Source organism: Neolamprologus brichardi, chromosome 22, assembly GCF_056152115.1.
Source record: "Neolamprologus brichardi isolate AB-2024 chromosome 22, ASM5615211v1, whole genome shotgun sequence".
Taxonomy (NCBI): Eukaryota; Metazoa; Chordata; class Actinopteri; order Cichliformes; family Cichlidae; genus Neolamprologus; species Neolamprologus brichardi.
The window spans coordinates 16,870,234-16,890,497 of NC_142124.1; the positions used below are offsets into that span (position 1 = coordinate 16,870,234).

At 40.8% G+C, this 20,264-nt stretch overlaps 1 protein-coding gene across 1 annotated transcript; it reads right to left on the reverse strand.

Annotated features, from left to right (window-relative positions):
• Positions 1-13,102: 13,102 nt before the first annotated feature.
• fam8a1a (family with sequence similarity 8 member A1a) lies at positions 13,103-18,772 on the reverse strand. The gene is made up of 5 exons (XM_006787869.2): positions 18,272-18,772; positions 17,582-17,702; positions 17,340-17,463; positions 16,015-16,154; positions 13,103-15,836 (listed from the first exon to the last, which is right to left on the reverse strand). The coding sequence occupies exons 1-5, from the start codon at positions 18,651-18,653 to the stop codon at positions 15,692-15,694; spliced, it is 912 nt and encodes a 303-aa protein (XP_006787932.1). The 5' UTR covers positions 18,654-18,772; the 3' UTR covers positions 13,103-15,691.
• Positions 18,773-20,264: the final 1,492 nt, after the last annotated feature.

Here is a 20,264-nt window from a genome sequence, read left to right on the forward strand (position 1 = left end):
ACCTAGAACTTATTATTAGACTGCTGCCTTTGTAGATGAAACTGCAAATTTAGAGGGGCACAGAATGTTTTTCTTATTATTACACAGATTCCGAGTTGCTGCTTCACCCTTTCAGCCCCTGGCTTTCTGCACACAATCATGTTGATTGTATTATTTAATTTCACTTTCACCTTTATCGTAATTTCTTCTTCCGTAGAAGACTAGAAGACCTTTTTTTCTAAAAAGATTCAACTTTCTGTCCCCAAAACAAACAAACAAAATACAAGCACTTTCTTTTTTTTTCTTTCTAATATGTCTGAGGCACTCTCATCCTGCTAAGCAGTCACTTTAATAATTGACCGGGCAAGGGATGGAATCACACAAAAGCACACACATACAGGTTCACACGTGCGCATGCACAGGTGAGTGATATGGGGACAGGTCCCTACAGTACACGGCCACTAACTCTGGGGTCAGAGTGGAGTCAGCTGGATAATGGATGAGCTTGAAAGAGGCAGCTGACAAATCTGTGGCACTCCCCTTACACCCTGTCTATCTGCCCGGGTGCATGATTTTTCCCTTTTGTGCGTGTTTGACAGTATGACTGTGTCGCAGGAACAGAAAGAAAAACTGACAGTCTGACGAGCCACGTTTGGCAACACAAGTGAGCGGGAGAAAGACTGGGAGGCGAAAAATAGAGCAGAATGTCCTTTTGATTTATTGTGATGGCGGCATCTGAGGGCGTCGAGAAATTCCTCTTAAACTTAGATGATTGCACATTAGACTTTGGCCCAGATTTTTTTTTTTTAATTTTTTCTTCTTGCTAAGAAGAGCGGTATTAACAGCATGATCAGTCAAGTGAAAAGAATGCATGGGAGATACGCTTACTGGACACTTTCTTTAGTTAGACCCTGCTAATACTCTTTCAATTCTTCAAGGCCAAATTCTGAAAAGAAACTGAGACTCGATTTTCTTCCAACTTCTGGTGTCTAATTTTGGTGAGCCTGTGCGAATCGTAGCCTCAGTTTACTATTCTTATCTGAATGGAGGGACACCTGGTGTGGGCTTGTGCTGCTGTAGACCACCTGCTCCTCATAAACGCTCTTCTTCATAGCTCAATTGTGAGAAGAGGCTGGTTGTTACTTTCCTTTCCTATCAGCTTAAAGCATTTTGAGCCATTTTCACCCAGAGAACTGCTTCTCTCCCTTTCAGGCCATTCCCTGTAAACACTAGAGGTGGATGTGTGAGAAAATCTCAGTTAATCAGTTTCTGAAATAATAAAAATAACCAACAACCATGCTGCGATCAGAGTCACTTAAATCGATGATCATCCCCATTCTGATGCTCAGTTTGAAGTTCACCAGATCATCTTGACCATGTCTGCGTGCTTAAATTCACTGACTTGCTGCCATGTGATTGGCTGATTGGATATTTTGTTCAACAAGTAGTAATAAAGTGGCCGGTGAGTGCATGTGTTTGTTCATTTTTTACTAGTAGATGAGAGGAAGATGCCATGCTCGGCACAGAGTGGGGAAATCAAGCATCAAGTCTGGAGGCAAGGAGAAACAGCCGACAAGTCTCCACCCATCAGCACCTATAAAGCTAGCTAGTTAATTTAATACCATTCTGATACAGAGTATCTTAAAATATAACACGTCGAGCTTTTCCAGTGTGTGGATTTGAATGTTTGAATGCTTCCTAATTTATAAATTCTTCAGAATGTAATTTGATGGTCAGACAAAACAACAAAACAAGTTACATTTTTCCCTCGAAAAAGACTTTTTTCCCTTCAAGTCATTACTGAAAACAAAAATCTAAAGATCAAGTTCTGGATTTAGATTTTTCCAAATCTCGTTAGAGGACAAAGTGGAGCAGTAGGACAGGAGACATCTGTCAATGCACTGTCTTCCAACAGGCATTGATTACAGCGAGTCACGTTCATTGATCAATACTCCTTCTGTGCCTTCAGCCTCTGACCACAATCTTTAGCATGTGTATATTGAGGTTAGAGCTGCTTTTTCACACGTCTCTCAGACGCCTCGGAGCGCAGCCTTTTTCCATGTGTACACATTCAGTGTTATTTTCACCATCAGTCTGTTGATAGAAAAACACAGATGTTTTAGGCTGTTTCATTGTTATGAGAAAAATAGTGTAAATGGCACATTTGGTGACATACATAAGCCCCCCTTTGTATCCAGGACTGACATTATTACCACTGTGATACCAAAATCTTTTGTACAGGGAGGATTTTCTGAAGTATTTCTTCATCAAAAACAGAAGTTTACACTCTATATTTGTTTTTTCCCTTTAATTTTTAAGAAAGTTATAATGTAGTAATAAAGCATTAGCAGTGGTGAATTTTGTTAACAGAGTCAGGGTAATGAGAGGGATGCTGATCTTCTCTTAGTCTCTCTGAAAGGGAATGAGCATATTTTCCAAATGTTGTCTTCTTCCTATAATAAAAGTGTCATCCTGCATTGTACATACTAGGATTGGATTTCCCCGAAGTTTCCTTAATCGGTTCTTTCTAATTATACTCTCTCATGTGAACCACTTTGATTTCACTTACAAGTGGAACAGGTTTAAAATTCTCAATGCGATCAAGAGAACAAGACGCTCACAGCGGTCGTCTAATTCAATAACGAGTGAGTAAATTTTTTACTGTGATGCAAACTTTTAAAAAAGAAAGCAGACCTCATCTCCTCTGTAATCTCTCTCGCCGTTTCATTTTTGCCTCCAAAGTTAACTGACTGCTCTGCTCTTACAGTGTAATTGAACATGAGCATCCACAAGGCCAGATCGTCTAGACGCTCGATTTCAAAGGCCTTTTAAAAACTTGAATCAATAAAGTTGCCGTCTTATCAACGCACTGCTTCCCTAGACGTCTGGCCACAAGAGGCCTCGTAACGTTGAGCTCGCACAAACGCTAAAACCCTGTCGATTAATCGTTACCACCGCGCCTCTCTGCATGTGCAGTCATCAAAATAAGTGAAGAAGAGCCTTCTCAGTGAGAAACTCTCATCATTTTAAGTGATTACGTTGCTTACACTTACTGAACAGTGTTGATTTATGTGCAGTCAATGTGGGCGAAATGTAAATAATTATTTTGAGTGGCAAAGATATTTCCTGGTGTTTTGAATGCTTCACTTGACATCTCAAAGCCCAAAGTTTTATAGATTTGGCAAACAGTGAACTGGAGGCTTATCATCAAGAGGCTCAGCTGGTACGAGACGAGGTTGGGACACAAGCTTTGAAATACAATAAGCTGGTGTTTTTCACAGAAACGGCTGATCAAGCTCCAAAAGAGTCAAACAATGAAGTTCTGGGCAGGTAAAAGAGGTCAAACAAACAAAGGCCACTAGAGCCTAGCTATTAATTAATAATGGTTACATGGTTGATTGATCAATTCTGTCTGAGCCGAGTTGGTTTTATTCCCCTATTTGCCATCTTCATTATGTCTGTTTCCTTTTTTTGCCTTTATATGTTTTTATAATGTTGGTATTATTCACTAAATTGTTGGGTTTTAGGTTATTTTCAAGATCTAGCCAGTGACTATGGATGAAAATTATCCAACCGCTTACTCTGGTGCATTTCCAGCAAAGTTTATTAATGATCATTAACCCTGTTAAAAAATAAAAGAAATCAAATTAAGTAAATAAAACACTTACAACTATCTAAGACAATATCTGTCAATGGCACAGACACACACGGGGGAAACCAACACAACTTAACTAATACCACAAAAAAACCAAAACCAAAAACAAGTAGCCTAACAGTTACTTTAACTTAACACTGCCAAATAAACTACACAATATACTTAAGGTAACCGATTCCAGGTGGCCCCCATGATTTTCTACACTTGGTACAGTCCACTTGTCATGAGCTCAGAAACAAAATGGATATTTAAAAAAACAGAAAGAAATACAAGATTAAATAATGTAACAGCAATGGCTGGACAAAAGTGAACTATTAATGCATGCCTCAAAGCACGCTAACATATTTTTTAATAAATATGTTTACATGAAGCTAAAGATTGTGTGTAGAAGTGTAAAAGTGTAAATCAAAACTGCCTTGTTGTTTTGTCTGGTTACTAACTTTATAGTAGCAGCCCTGATAAAGCCTTGTGCAGGTACCGTTTTCCCATACGTGATGTCATCGAACTTGTTTTCTTGTATGTGGGTGAGTGTCAAGAATTTGCAACCACACCTTGCTTGAGTATTCGTCTTAATATCACATCTATCACTCAGTTTTAGCTCTCTGCCTCACTTTGGTATACAGAGGCGTTCACGGTTGAGTCAATGACTGCAAGGTGCCCAAGTCCCGTGACTGCAGAACAAGCCCAAAGACTGAGGCCTGCAAAGTCTGAGATGCAGCTCTTGGGTTTTCTGCAGTTTTTTTCTAAACAGTGGAGAGTCTGACCTTGGTGTGAATTTGCTGGGACGTCCAATCCTGGGAAGATTGTGACACAACACTGACCTCAGTTGGCTTCAGACCTGCAAACTGCCAAAAGTTCTAACTTAGATTTATTAGAAGAAGCCAATTATTGAAGAAGCTTATTAGGAATGACGGTTACTCTTTAGCTGTAGCTCTCCTGCTCTTTATTTCATCGGATTTGTAGAATTTCATCTATGCACAGTTGTTTGAATGTACCACTTGGAATTTCATTATTAGATTACACATTTCTTGTCTGCTCATAAAATCTGCAGCACAGACTTTATTTGATATAACGCTCAAAGTAGCAGCGTGTACTTTGCCTTACAAATGCCCCCACAACTCAACAAAAGTCTTTACTCACTGTCGTTCCAAACGGCACGTCTCTTTGAGTCATGTATCCCAGCTGATGGTTTCCCCCTTGTGTGCGTGAGTGCACGTGTGCATGCGCACGCTGAGGCATATGATTCATTTACAGTGGAAAACACTGTGTTTTCCGAATACTATAAATACCTCCATCAGTGAACTCCGAACATGGATAAATTATTTCACAACTGGGGCAGAGGCACATTTCACCACCGCCATGCTGTGCAAGATGTGTGTGCAAATTAAAAAGGACACAGTATTATGGATAATGGAGGATAGACAACCAATCCTATGGCCGGGCACTGGCAGCTAACGAAGAAGCATTTGGAGAGGAAGTCCTAGCCACAAGCTCTGATAACAAGAGAGTCAATTTAGAAGGAAATGTTAACAATAGCTTCAGTGGCAGCTGATACCTTCAGTATGCCCGTTTCTTGTTCTACCTGAACTGGATATTATTATTAAGTACTGCATGTAGTACTTAATGAACCCCAGCAGTTAAATAACACAGCAGAGTGTTGATCTGTGCAATATGTTGTGTCTGTTCTTCTTTGCACGTGTGCTAGCCTGCTGCTATTAATAGCAGACCTCAGTAGCCGACACTGCATTAGCACATGTTGTCAATCATCACGCCAGATTATGACCTATCAGACGCTGCCATCTGTGAGAGGAGGGTGGGGTTTTCAGCTAACTAACTTGGAGACTGGCAGCGATATATAACTTTTATTTGCATATCTGTACAAGTCTAACTTAATCTTTCCTAGTAACCTGTTCATTTGTGCTTTGTGATTCTCTCCTGTGTCCTTTGGGCACCACTAAGCCACAGACAATCGCCTACATAAATGCCACCTGTTAACAGGCACGCATCCACACATATGGGCATACGGTGCACCCACGCCAGGGGCCAACTTGAGGATAATTTTAAATCCGCTGACATTTTGTGCATACCTCCACCAGAGGCAAGCTGGTGTTGGGTTTGTTGAGGCCCCACCAGATGCACTAATCCTGGTTTGTTGCTGACTGTGAGGACCTAGAAGCCCAAAACCAACGTGTCAGACATGCAATGCACCCTCACAGAGGTCACAGTCTCCAGGTTGAGTCTCCTGGAGGACTGCATGCAACATTAGTACAGCAATATTCATCTCTCACGCTGCAAGCCCTGAAATGCATGCCTAGACATAGACTGCTCTTCCAGACCCTGGATTTGAATATAAAGGCATTTTAAGCTGTGCGAGAGTGCAGTTGTTAGGAAATTATATTTACGTGTGCATGACTTCTTATGAAAAGGGAGAGTAGGAGAGGGTGTGGTGCATTTCTGCATATTAGGCAATAGAACAGCTGACAGTACGGGTTGTACACACACGCACAATGAGACTGCTGCTTTGTCATCGAGTGTTTACCACTTCCTCCTCCTCTCCACACGTCTCCTCCCCCCGTCTGTATATAGTATAGTACTACATGCTCCAGTTGACAGCTCATGCCGAGCCAGCACATTCCACATTATTACTACTTCAGATGTTTGTGGCCCAGAAGAGTGCTGATTGGCTGAGCTGCCTCCGACACTGACGCCACTGGAGAACCAATAAAGAGCTGGCTCTGGGAAGCAGACAGTTTAAAATGAACTCCCTCTGTTGGGCAGTGTAGAGAGAGGCTCAATTCATCTGATTAGATAGAATAAAAATGTTTTAATGAAATTAAAGGGTTTGAATTGGACATAATCCCACCAGCCATTATATTAATTTATCAGTTATACAAACCCTTCCTACTGTCCTACTTCCCAGTTTTACCTCTTCTTCAGTCACTTATTCTCGCCTCCACTTTCCAGCAGTATTAATCAGACAGAGGCTCTGCTGCCATACAGCCTGTCGCTGCCACACGCTTGAGTAGACACAGTAACACAACTTAGCATTTGCTCACTTTTACACACAAAGGGATGGGTTTCTGTTGCATTTCACAGATGATGCACAGTACAAAACGTTCTCATTATTACAGCAGACAAACACACGCACACACACAACCAGTTTGCTGCTGCTCCCTGGCTCTGCTCAGCTGTGTGCGGCGTTGGAAAGCATCCAAAGGCTTGTAACAATATTTTGCAAGCTATCTGAGGGTGGGGGTGTCCTTTCAAGAAATTTTCCAGTAAATGTAAGCTTGCTGAGTCACATGGAAAGTCCTGTTCTATCTGTTCTTTATGGTGTGGAGTTTACAGGTGTGTGTGTGTGTGTGTGTGTGTGTGTGTGTGTGTGTGTGTGTGTGTGGGTGTGTGTGGGTGTGTGTGACTGTATAAACTTTACTTAGTTTACTAAAAGAAAGCAAGTCAAGTAGAAAATGCTGTCACAGTTTATACCAGTGCGTCCCGTAACCTCCTTTGGACCTGGTGAATCTTCTGGTCTTCTCACTGTCTCTCTGTGAGGCAGTGATGAAGTTACTCTAATACTGTTAGTGACGTTTACACCACTGAATGAATTTTGTCATGTCTTTAAAGGTGTTTTGTGAAATGATGATCCCACATAGTATCATAACCTCGCAACCTTTCTAGTTCCCCTCACACTTAACATTCAGGCACAGAGTATTCAGCACCTAAACAATTCCCTTAGAAGGTAGAGCTAATGTTTCACCATAACTGTTAAATGTAGGCTAACTACTCTGTGTGTAAGTTTGCCAGATCAACTTTATAAGACAAATTGAATCAATTAAAATATATATAATACATATTAAATATGTTGAAAGCTATTATGGTGTCCATTTGTTTGCTAACAGGCATATAGTTTTGTCAGCTTTTGTTTCTGTATAAAACATGAAGGTAGCCACTGTCACCTGTTTGTGAGCCCTGTTTTGAAGCCTGGCAGGATGGCTTTATGGCCACTGCATGAAGTCAGAAGTGACTGCATTTAATCAAGATGACTGAGTGCTAAGTTATCGTTTAATGCTAACTAGCTTGGTTAGCAAGTTGGAATTTGTGCTAATTCATGCTAGCTAACTTACTAAATCACTCAACATTCAGCACACACTTCTTTGACAGTCTGTTAGAACAATTAAGAGCATTCTGAGCCATTTAATTTTACAAATAGATGCATAAAAACACTAAGTGCAAATAGCCTACGCAAGAGAAGGAGTTCAGTTACGTGAATTAGCATATTCAAAGCCTAGCTAACAGGTACAGACTACAGACAGGTGTCAGCATGTACCTGTCAGTCAAAGCACCCGCACTTGTAATATTGTGTATCATTTGGTTTTTAATAGACATGCCGCCCAAAACACCTCCCACTTAGGGGTTGTTATGAAAGGGGAAATCAGGGATATAGCCCAAACAATTTTTTTGAGCCAGGCTCTAAATTTGGGCATTTTTATATGGAAGTTTATGACGATTGATCAAGCCCCATCAGTGCAGAACGGCTAAAAACTCTAAATCCCAAACTCTTGTTACAGGAACTTTACTTCCTCTAGTGGCCACGTGAGGCTGGATCCAAAAGTGTGACATTCCCTAAAAGTTAACATGTTAAAAATAAAAACTTTAAAGCATTAAAAAGTGTAGAGAAGAGTTTTTATGTAACTCTTCCACCTGGATATTAGATTTAGGGGCATAGCCACTTTTGACTGATGGATGCAGGCTGCTGGAGCTGATTGGGATCTGCTAATTGGGGTCAAAGAAGTTAACCTCTCTGCCATGTTTTTGCTGTTGGTGACATTTGAAGAATTTTAATGGATTAGCCTAACAATAATACGACATGCAATGTGGCTAAGGCCAGTTTAGCCAGTTACTTCATTACCTATACTAATTAGCCGCTATGTCTGTGCATTGCACCTGAACAGGCTGCAGCTTGCTAAGGAAGCTTTGCACTCCACTGCTGTCATCCATGACTTCCAGCCCCCAAAACAAAGTGTGACAAAAATATAAATAAATAAATGCTACTGCTGATGCTTTAAAATCTAGTGGCTGCATGCACTTTCTATGGCATTATACCACTTTTGGAGCCAGCCCAAATAACCACTGGAGAAACATCAGTCTTTCCAGCTCGATTCGATTTAGTCTTTTGTGTTTTAGATGATGACTCCTTAAAGTTTGTACAAATTTCACAATTACAATAACGGACTGCATATAAAGGCAGGAAGTATGTGTGTATACTGTATGAAGTACAGTTCAAAGGCACCGTCATTAGTATGTGTACTAGTGAGGACAAAGTGCTGGTTTGTGTTGTGTGGGTGTGTGTGTCTGTGTGTGTGTGTGTGTGTGTGTGTGTGTGTATGGCCATGGCTGTTTGTCTTTTTCATGTGCATTCATGCACTATGTTTGTGTGTGTGCGTGTGTGCGACAGAGCACAAACAGAGAAAGCTGAGCTTTGCAGGGCATCTCTTGTATAATAACGAAAGCTTAAGTGAGGCTGGGTGAATTTTAATAGAGTTCTGCGGGGTATTCCATCGCCTCTGGTCCCACAGCTCAGAGATCAGAGAGAATTTTCAAGCATGGTGTCCCTCAGTCTCTCACACTCACTCCTTCTCATTCTCACTCCCTTCCTCTCTTTCTCTTCATCGTCTCTTCCCATTTTGCACTCTCCCTCTTTTCTCATTTTGAACTCTCTTTTCCAATCCGTTCCTTCCTCTTGGGCTTTTGTCTTTCTCTTAATCCCTTTCTGTGTCTCACACTTTCTGTTGTTTTTCTTTCCCCACTCTGTCTCCCTGTGAAATTTGTATTAGAGCCACTCGAGGCGTAATTATTGCTAAGCCTCTCTCAGTTCCCTGGCACAGAGAACAACTCATGACTCTCTGCACAAAAACTTGCTACTGAAGGACGAACTGTGATGAACTCTTAAAATCATGCACAATAGCTGACAAAATGTTTGGATAGTTTTCCCATGCACAGAGATTATACAGCAGAAAGCTAATTTTCCTGTTGCCTCAAAGCCATTTAAGGACTTTAATCCTCTTTTTAAACTCATATCTAAGTTCTACTAGCTCAAAATTTATGGAGGGTGCTATACATTTATAATTCAGATGATGCATTTACATATGTTCTACCCCTGTTGGAGCTCCAGGCCACACACGTGGGCGTCAGAGCAACCTACAAGTTGATCTAGTGGTCCCCGAAGGCCAGATTTTGCTAAGAATTTTTAAAAATAAAGCTATGAAAGAAATATACAGATGAAAACAGGAGGGTAAGCCACATCTGCTTTGGCAGTAAAGACAATGAAATTAAAAGACTAGAGTTAGTAAAAAGTCGTGAATGGTGGCTGTGATTTCTCATTAGTGTCATTTGTGAGCATGTTGGAGTGAGAAAGTTGGCAAGAGATTGGTGATGATTACTAATTCATTAGGATTAATGGTTGCTATTTAAAAACTACCATTCTGAGGAGAGCCGAGCGAGCGTTGTGTCTTCCCAATGGGACCATGAGACAAAATATGCCTCCAGCTAATCTCTGCTTGAAAACGGCTCATAAAAATTCAACAATTTGGCACTAGGAAAAAAAGTAGCTGTAGCTGAAGTTATTTATGAGCCTATGATAACTAAATAAGCTGTTTCTGAATAACAACTTGATCATGTTTCCTAAAGGACAGGCAGGTATCTTGAGTCTTTATGTGTGAGAGGTGCCAGTGGGAGCTATACCTGCTGTAGATTTCTTTGCACAGTACTGTGCAAAAACCCCTCGTTTCTTTATATTTGCTTGGAAAATGGGAAACAGGTTTGGTGATTTATTGAAACATGTGCAACCATACATAGAAATAGAGCGCATAAGTCAAAAACCAAGCTTGAAAGCCAATATTTGGTATGACCATCTTTATTCTTCAACAAAGCCTGAACTCTTTTATCCAAGTTTTCCTTTAATTTCTTTAAGTAGTCTTCAGGAATGTTTCACCAGGCTCCTCGGAGAACATGTTCTTCTCTGGATGTTTGCTGCCTTTTGTTCATTTCTCTGTCAAGATGATCCCACACTGCTTCAGTAATGTTGAGGCTCTGGGGAGGCCAATCCACTGTTTTTCTGTCCAGGTATGCTTTTAATGCATTGAAAGTGTGTTTGGGATCATTGTCATGCTGAAAAAGGAATCTGTTACCTGTGGATCAAAATCTGATGGTACTTATCTATGTTGATTTTGACAAGATTCCCGATATCAGCTATGGAAAAGCAGTCTCAAACCTCGACAGACTCTCCACTGTGTTTTACAGATGGCTTTAGATTCTTACTGTTGTATTTCTCTATCCGATGATTTGAACCAAAAGTTTCAAGCTTGGATTCATCGTTCCACAAGTATTGGTACTTATTAGATATTTGGCATACCTCAGCCTTTTCTCTCTGCCTCACTTCCTTAAGAATGGCTTCCAGTCAGCCTCCCTTCCACTGACACATTTCTGATGAGGCTTCAGTGAACAGTAGATGGATCACATGGAGAGCCAGATGCATCTCTCAGGTCCTGTGTCTTTGTTGGATTCCTTCCTATTTCTTAAGGATATGACTTTCAGATGCCATTCATCTGCTGTAGATAGCTTTTTAGACATACTTCTTTGTCCAGTTTCCTCATATTTTGTAATGTGAGATATAAGACTTTAGATAGAAGCTCTTTGGGAATTACCTTGTTGTTGCAAAAATACTGTTTTATGTCTGTCAAACTGTGTTAAATTCAGAATCTTTGGTAGATTCAACTAAAGAAATGGGAACAAATTGTGTTTTGCTAAAAAAATCTGTTAAATTGGTTCCTTGCAAAGTTATTTGTTAGGTCAGTAATAAGTGGCCCAGTCTTTGGTCAGGCACAAAGACTGCACTAAAAATGAGTGAACAACAGATAAATGACTGAAGACCTTCAGAAAGCCACTAGAGACCACTTTAAGAATTACAGGGAGGTCTGGCTCTTTGGAAACAAAATAAAGAAATGACAGGTGGATCAAGAGTTTTGCACAGTAAGTAGCATCCAAACGTTTTGTTCAGTTATGACTGACTGGATTGTTTGATTCAACTGGAACCAGTGCTGTACCATTATGGTTAATGAGTAAGGTCTGAGTCTTAATTCCAAGTCACTGTAGCATTACAAAAGAGCAGTGCTATGCACAGTAACACCACCTGTAGTGGATTATACTAACCAATCCATTTTCTTAATTACTTATCTGGGGCCTATCCCAGCTGTGACAGGTCATGAGGTACAGCGCTCCCTGGAAAAGTTAAATACAGAGCCAACAGAGACAGACGGACAGTCATCCCCCAAATTAAACACAACTCGGAATTAATACTAATGGCACTGGAGGTGTAAATCAGCAAATGTTTTCTTACAAGTTCATCTACTTAAAAGGTGGTCGATTGTGTTCATAGCTGGTTTCTGCTGCCCCCAAGTGTCCATTTGCATCACCTACTGCAGGTTTAAAGGCTTAAAGAATCACTGTCCTCTTCCCACTTGTTTAATGGGGCTGCAAAGTTACACTTCTTCGCTTCTTTTTTTCTAAACGTAGACCATAACGTCCCCTGTACTGAATACATAAAACCATATACGCAAACAAACAAAAAAATTCAGCCTGTCTTTATATATTTAACTTTATTTTTTAAAATAAAAGTGAAATGTTTCACTGTCCTATGCAAAAGCATTTTGATTTCTCTTGTGTGTCATGAATATAAGACTGCTACCTGTTCAGGGTTCATGTCTGACACACACCTGTGGCCTCACAAGACAATACAGGACAGGAATTGAGGGAGTGGCTGTGGCTCAGGAGGTAGAGCGGGTCATCTACTGATGGGAATATTGATGGTTTGTTCACTGTATGTGTATGAATGTCAGAGGGTAACGTGCTTGTATGAATGGGTGAATGGGCCTCACAGTAGAAAGCGATCTGAGTGCTCAAACAGAGTAGAAAAGCACAATAGAAGCGCCGCTTCGTTTACAAAGATGATAAAACAGGATGCCTCAGCCTGTGTCATTCTCTGCTGCCCTCATGTGGCCTGGTCCCAAGTGTGCAGCAGTTAAAGGATGTCAGTATTAACAGCTCTATGAAAACAGAAACTAATAGCGCGCAGACATGTGATGGGAAACAACCTGACTGAGTGCTTTGTTGGAAGGACTGTTGCTGTTGTTCCGACTGGAACTATACTTTACTTTAATTCAAAGTGCCTTTGTGGTAAAGTGCAAACATTGTCATGAAGTGCACACCCAAGTGAAACTGATTCATAAATGTATTCTGAAGATTATCTGTCACTGTTGTTGTCTTTTCTTTCTCTTTCTTTCTTTTACCCTTCGGTCTCTTAAGGGCCCTTTGTTAGTTGCTTTTATGACTGGAACAAATGTATCAGACACTGTAGTAAAAAGTAAACTTTTCTGCTGTTATTTTATTACCGCAGTACATCTTCAACCCTTCCTCTTTCCACAGCCTAAATAACGTTAAATATGACGTAATAACTGTGTAAAAACTGAAATGTCTTTTTCCATTCGATGAATTGTAACCAGTTTCATCAGTGTTTGAACTTATTTTTCCTCTGAAGGCTGAGAAGTCATTTTTACTGTGGAGAGTGTAATCTCCTGTGTTAATAGCAAATGTAAACTTTCATTATGGCTACTAAAATGTATAATTCATATTTTAAAGAATAGATGCTTTAATGTATTTTTATTATAAAAAACAGAAACTTCTGTTAAGTTTCTGGTTGCGAGGGGAAATCCCAGCAGTTTCTGAAATACCACCCTTAAAATCACTTAGATTACATTATTTATGCCCTGTTCTTAAGATCGATTTGAACTTCTAGCAGGTCGTCTTAACTATGTCTACTTGTCTAAATGCACTGAAATGCACTGAAACAAAACGAGTCTTCACAATTGAAGAGTAACAGCGGTCATACGAACACGGGTCCTTTCAAAATAAAAGCTGCCCTGAGTCACAAAAACTTCAAGACTGAAGAGAGAAAACATGAGCAGAGAATTTAGAAATCTATTTGCACTCCATACCCACCCCCCCAAAAAAAATTGGACAAATTGATGTCACAACATCAAAAAAAATACTTCATTAAATGGTCCATGGGCACATAAAAACAACTCTTAAATGTTCTTTTTCAGCATTAATAAAGCACAAAGAAACTATCAGCATGTTAGACATTTGACTGATCATTGTTAGCTTAAAGAAAGAAAGAGGCTGCAAGGTGTCGTACTCTAATAACAATGCTGCCCATGTGTTTGCAAGTTGCCAATACGTTAAATTATTGAAAACTTTTTCTTACAAAGTATTAAAGAACAGTTAGCTTCAGTTTGTAGAAAAATGAAACAATCACACAATAGTGGACATGCACTTTAGTAGTACAAAAATCTTGCATACTGCAACTACATAATCACAAAAGGTAAAAGCTATCAAATCCTTTCAGGGTCACCAAAAAAAAAGAAGGAAACAGCAGATTGTGTCATACAGTAGCGCACTTATTAAAATTCACATGAGCTGCGGGATTATTCCATGACAACAAACTTTCCAACTTTACACACTCTGCGATGAGCAAAAACCTCACAATACTTTAGTTTTGTCCTCTGAGCTTATTTAGAGCGGTACAGTGGTGAGAATTAAAGGTGCAATTTGTAAAAACTGTTCCATTTCTCAGCCTGACTCAGGACTGCAGATGGACTTTTCCTCCAGTTTTATTTTGGGGACAGTAGGTCATTCAGGAGCCTCGCATGCCATCTTGCTTTGCATATACCAGTTGTGCATAGAAAAAGAGTGACGGATGACTCAAACCTTTTTACTTGCAAAGTTTGTTCATTTGAATAAAATTTTTCTGCAGAGGCTGACAAAAACAGTCATGTTCTGTCATTTAATTTTAAAAGATAAAACGGAACAAAATTGCTCTTAAATAAAAAGCAAAGCACACCAACAAAATGTGTTTTTTTTAACTGCTCCTTTAAAGTTTCCTGAACGTGTCGCTCTTTTATGAAAGTGCGTGTTAGAGCACCTCACTTCAGAATATTGCTCTTATTCTTTTTTCATAAACGTATGACACTGAAAAAAACAACACTGATGTTGTTTAGCTAACTCACGTCTACTTGTTTCCACTTACTTTGCTGCTTTCCTGTGCTCTGTTTCACATGGAGACACACACGAGCTATCGGCTTTAGAAATCCATATAATAGGTCGGCCGGGCTGCCTAAAATACACCGACAGCCAGTGTCCAGTTCAGGACTTCTCCCTGGCTTTCCCTCTCCACCAATCTCAGCTTTAGACCTTCTAGCTTTGGGACACAGTAACAGCAGTAGTGTTCATGCAGTACTGATGAGCCTGTTGGCAGGTAAAGACCTACTGAGCCAGGGAAAAAGACTAATGCAGTGTCTAACTGTGCTGGATTGCACGACTGATAATCATGCAATCACCAAAATGCTGATATGTGAAGATTTAACTTCTAAATATATATATTTTTGTTTGCACTGGACTTTTTATTGTTATTTATTTTAACAGCAGATCAACAACTGTTTGTGTTTGCTATCACAGATGCTGTTGCAGCATTGATATATTATAAAGCTAGCTAACATCATGTTGTAGGATCCAAGCCTCCAGCTGTCTGTGTCACCTACTGCCATTAACGCGCACAGGACACACTGTAAGGTCAGTTGTAGGCTGAAACCAAAACCGTCCAGCGCTTTTGTCCAACCCCGTCCACCACTGCATTTATAATTTCATCTCTACAACATAACATGTAGAATCTGACATAACTTCAGAAACTTTGAAGGATTTCTTCACATTGTGCTGATGATTCCAGTTAATTTTTCAGTGTTTTTAATTAAACATCTTACATATTGCACCTTTAAATCCCTTACAGCAGGAGATGTTTCTCATCCCACTGTACCAGGTCTACGTCTGTATACGTTTCATTTTATAGAGCGTTACAAGTTTTGCCCAGCAAAGTCACTCTCCTCTGTGTTAGTAAATCTGAGTTCGATAAAATTTTCTAGATACTCTTTAAACAGAAGTCTAATACTGCTATCTGCCTCCTCTGCGCTGAACAACTATGGTCCCCGCCACAATGTCGTACACAGTCCTGTTGTGCTGGAAGAAGAGGAGGGTGATAAAGACAGGGAAGAGGAAGGCAATGGAGAAGTTCTTGTTCAACGCCCGCACAGTAGAGCTGTGAAAATCGAGAGAGACGAGACAAAATATGAGCTCAAACAGGGACTTACTGAATCCCACACAGATGCTCTAAAAGAACTGGAAACAACAAATAATATACTTTTTTTAAACTTGTTAATAAATATAAAAATAACTCAACAGAAAAAAAACCCAACATGTGTTGTGTGAAGACTCACGCTGAGAAGGACACGTTAGATGCTGGGACCACAAGAACACAGTTGGGTCGTATAAGGGTGGACGTATCGCACGTCACCACCCGCAGGCCGAGCAGGAACTTTCCTGGAGTAGCTCCACCAGCGCCCCAAATACAGATGATCTGATTGGACGAGAACAACAAACATCACACCGCTTGTCACCGAATATCGTTCGGTAGGAGAATTACAAAAGACTTTCATTTCCATCTCTTGCAACGTATTTTTAGCTGCGCTGTTCTGGGAACTACCCTCGCCCTCAGTGTGCATACATGAAAAGGTGGAGGCTGGAAGAACAGCAGCAAGGCCCACAGAACAGAGCAGGCATCAGTGGTGATAGATAATATTGATTAAGTCATAGTTGGTGTCAGATGGGTTGCAAAGCAGCCAGCAGATGCACAAACAAAAATAACAGTATATAGCAACAATTAGTGAATTAATCAAGAGTATAATTCCAGCTTTTGATCAGCCCCATGCACAACAACAGTCAGAGACCGGTTGAAGGGGAATATTTAGATAAGCTTGCACTTTTCAGAAAATGTGCCTGTTTTAATGTGTGAAGCGTTAAATGAGTAATATAATGTGCTAACTTTAACACAAACCTGTCTGAACCTGAACTAATGCTAGGCTCAAGTTTTTATTGCCCGATATTTTCGCAGTGCAATACTCATGGCCATGAAAATAAATTACTCAAGCTTTTATTTGTTGTATAAGTAACCCTGGCCCAAAACAGTAACAGGACAAGAAATTTGTATTCAGTATTCCACAAACAAGCTCAGAGGCAGAGAAGGAAACATGCCATATGGTGTGAGTCTGAGCAGAGGTGCATGAATATCCCAGAGCTGGCTCCCACCTGGGAAAACAAGACAATTCTAACAAGAGACGGGATAAGTGACTTAATCGCAGGCAACTATGAATGCAACGTTGCATCACTGTTCTCTGTGGGCGCCGCAAAGAACTCTGACGCTGCCTGTTCTCATTAAACGAGAGAACGTGCTGCTGCTACTGGGTGTAAATGAGAACAGTGCGAAATGTTATTTATACTCTAACAGGTGTTCTGCTTTAATTCGCAGTTGCACCAGGAAAACCTTGTACACTATGACATTAAGAGGACATTTATAAAGTAGAGCAAACGCTGAAGCCAAGGATTAATCCACTCTAAAATGTTATTAAATGTTATAAAAAAAATTAACAGAAAGCTTAGTTTGGGTGAAGATAAACACATGCTGGCATGCCGATTTTCAATATTAATATACTTCTGCACGTCGCCTAACTGAGCATTTATCAAGGCGGTGAGAAATGCGACTCACCTCGTAGACACACACCAGTACCCTGTAGACCAGAGCAACAGCCATCATCTTCTGCAGGTCCTCCAGGGACGTGTTCTCGTCTATCTCCTCCACAATGAAGTGGGTGATAAATTTGGCAATGTCCCTTTAAAGAAGAGAGACAGTTTGTCTGTGCAAAGTGGCATAACTTGGAATTCAAGCAGTTTGAGAGGCCTCATTTAAAGTTGAGTCTTTGCCCGTTTATCCTGGTGTTTTTTACTCACTTCATACCACTCAGATACATGATCCATAACACGATGGTGGCTTTCACACAAAACAGGATGAAGAAGTCCACAGTCTCTGCGAGGAACCTCTGGAGAGGAGAGGGGATGGTGTACTCTTGTCCTGCACAGCAGATGAAAAGACAACAGAACAGCCGTTTTCATTACCGTGGGGCAACTCAAAGCTTCATAAACTCAGTGAATAGACACTGCTGACAGTCACAAGAGAAAACAGAGGACAGAGGAAAAACCTTGAAAGACTCTTAAGCATATAAGCTCGTTTCCTCTAGGTCATTTATTTAAGCCTGGTCAGACTCATGACCTAGCTTTAACACAGAGCTGGGTCTTACATTCAATTGTTATTAATCAGATTACAACAAATAAGCAACAATAATCAGCCCGGATGATTATCCTGCTTTAAAGATTACATTTTGATTACTTCCATAAATTCTTATTAAACTTTTACTAATCATAATGCTTTCAATTCATAAACAGTAATATATATTTAGTATGTGCACCTCTTGTGCAGTTTTTATGAGGGTAATTTAAAAACGTTTAAAGAGAAACTTAAATTTGTGAGTTGTTTAAATAGGTTTAATGCTGAAGTAATGTAAAAGTATTCATGTAGACTGAGCAGCATGTGTTGTAATTAGCACTTAGTAACCGACTCGCGCTGCCAAACCTGAGCCCTACCTGCCTGAGGCGGGTTCCCGTTCTGCTGCTGGCCAGGACGAGCATCGGCACCCGGGAGCGGGTTAGTGGCTGAGCCCAGCTCGGTCCCGGCAGCCAGGTGAGGAAAGAAAGCTGCGGGGGATGTGACAGGATAGTAGCTGTACCAGCTCCTTGTGTCAAATGCTTGCTGCCCACTGACGGGGGTACCCGGCGGCGTCTGAGCGCTTATCCCCGGCGGAGGGAAGGGGAAAGCTGACAGAGCCACCCAGCTCTGCCAGCTGGCGTACCCCCAGTAATACTGCCACATCCACTGCTGCAAGTTTGCGCAGTATTCCGCTGTAGCGGTGCTCCGAGGCTGCTGTGCGTCACTTTCAGGACCGCTGCTGCTTTTTTCGTCCGTCATAGCCGCAAATATACCTCAGCGTCCTCACAGGCTTGCCTGAATTTGGCAGGAAAACCGTTTAAAACGCGTTTAGCCCTCAGGTAATCCTCCCGGTGCCCCGTTCATTAGCTCCCGGCTGGTGCAAGGAAGCGCCGGCTAAATGTGTTTGTAAATACGGGGACTTCCGGGACCACTCACTGCTATACGCCGCGCCCTGAGTCTGTGTCGTTTTATAATATTTATGAAGCTCAAATTAAAGACTTGCGTGTCTTTAAAACAATACTATCTACTTTATCAGTGTTTCATTTATCATAAATAAACACCATGTAGTCACAATGGCAAGAAACTCTATCCCCCTGCTGTCATTAATGGTATGAGCCATTTAAAGGATCATTCTGGGTTTTTTTTGTTTGTTTGTTGTTATTTTATTCAGGTTCCTGTGGATACTTGTCATACTTTTAAAAGTACATTTCTTCCACCTTTGGCAGCCATAGCAAACATTTACTGCTTTTGATTTTTAAATTTATGCCCTTTATTGAGCTGTTAATTTTCCACAAGTTCACAGCACAAGTTTTAAATGGTTTACCGCTAGTTTCCAGTTGTAGTGTGATTTGTGTTAGTGTGCTGTGCTACTTGCTTCCACTACTGGCATCTCTTCCTCACATCTTAGCTCCTTTTGAGAAGGGCAGGAAATCCACAGCATCCGTCTAGAGCACGGGTCTGCAACCTTCACAGTGTTTGTTACAATACTCTGTTACATCCTTCATGGAAACTGTATTCCCTGATGGCTGTGGCCTCTTTCAGCAGGATAATCTGCCCTGCCACAAAGCAAAAGTGGTTCAGGAATAGTTTGAGGAACACAGCAACGAGTTTGAGGTGTTCACATTGCCTCCAGAGCCCCCAGATATTAATCCAAGTGAGCATCTGTAGGATATGCCGGACACACAAGGCCACCTTGCAACTTAAAGGACTTCATGAAATGTTAACAACCTGGTGCGAAACACCACAGTGCACCTTCAGGGCTCGAGTGGAGACCACGCCTTGATGAGTCGGGCTGTTTTGGCAGCAAAAGGGGGACCAATACAATATTAGACACATAGTCATAATGTTATACTTGATGTCTACAGTATATGTATAGCACGTGCAACATTACTCTAAGACTGCACCACAAGAGAGCAGCAGAGGTCTGTTTATGCACATTCAACAATACTAAACACAAACAACAGCATTACCTACTCTGTGTTTGTACACTTTTATGAACAGTGACTGTACGATGTCTATTACAGTTAGGCTTATTGCAGTTGTTATGTTGTCTGCTTTAATTCAGGTGCATTTTCTGGGCTTTTCAAAATAAAATGATTCCTCACAGAACTTTTTTGACCATGTACATTCCCACCTCCTACCACATTAAGAGCTCACAAACATCTTAACTGAGTGATTTCTGCAAAGTGGTCTGCGGCTGAGGTCACTGGGGTCAAAAACTCTAAAACTGGCTAGTCAGCTGATGGAAAGCTGTGCTGCTTTTGCTCTCACAAACTCTTTCCCTCTCTTTCTTTTTAACCCCACTTTACAGATGTTGCTCACGCCTCTCTCCCCTCCTAAATGTTTAACTTACTCTCTCACATCAGTCTC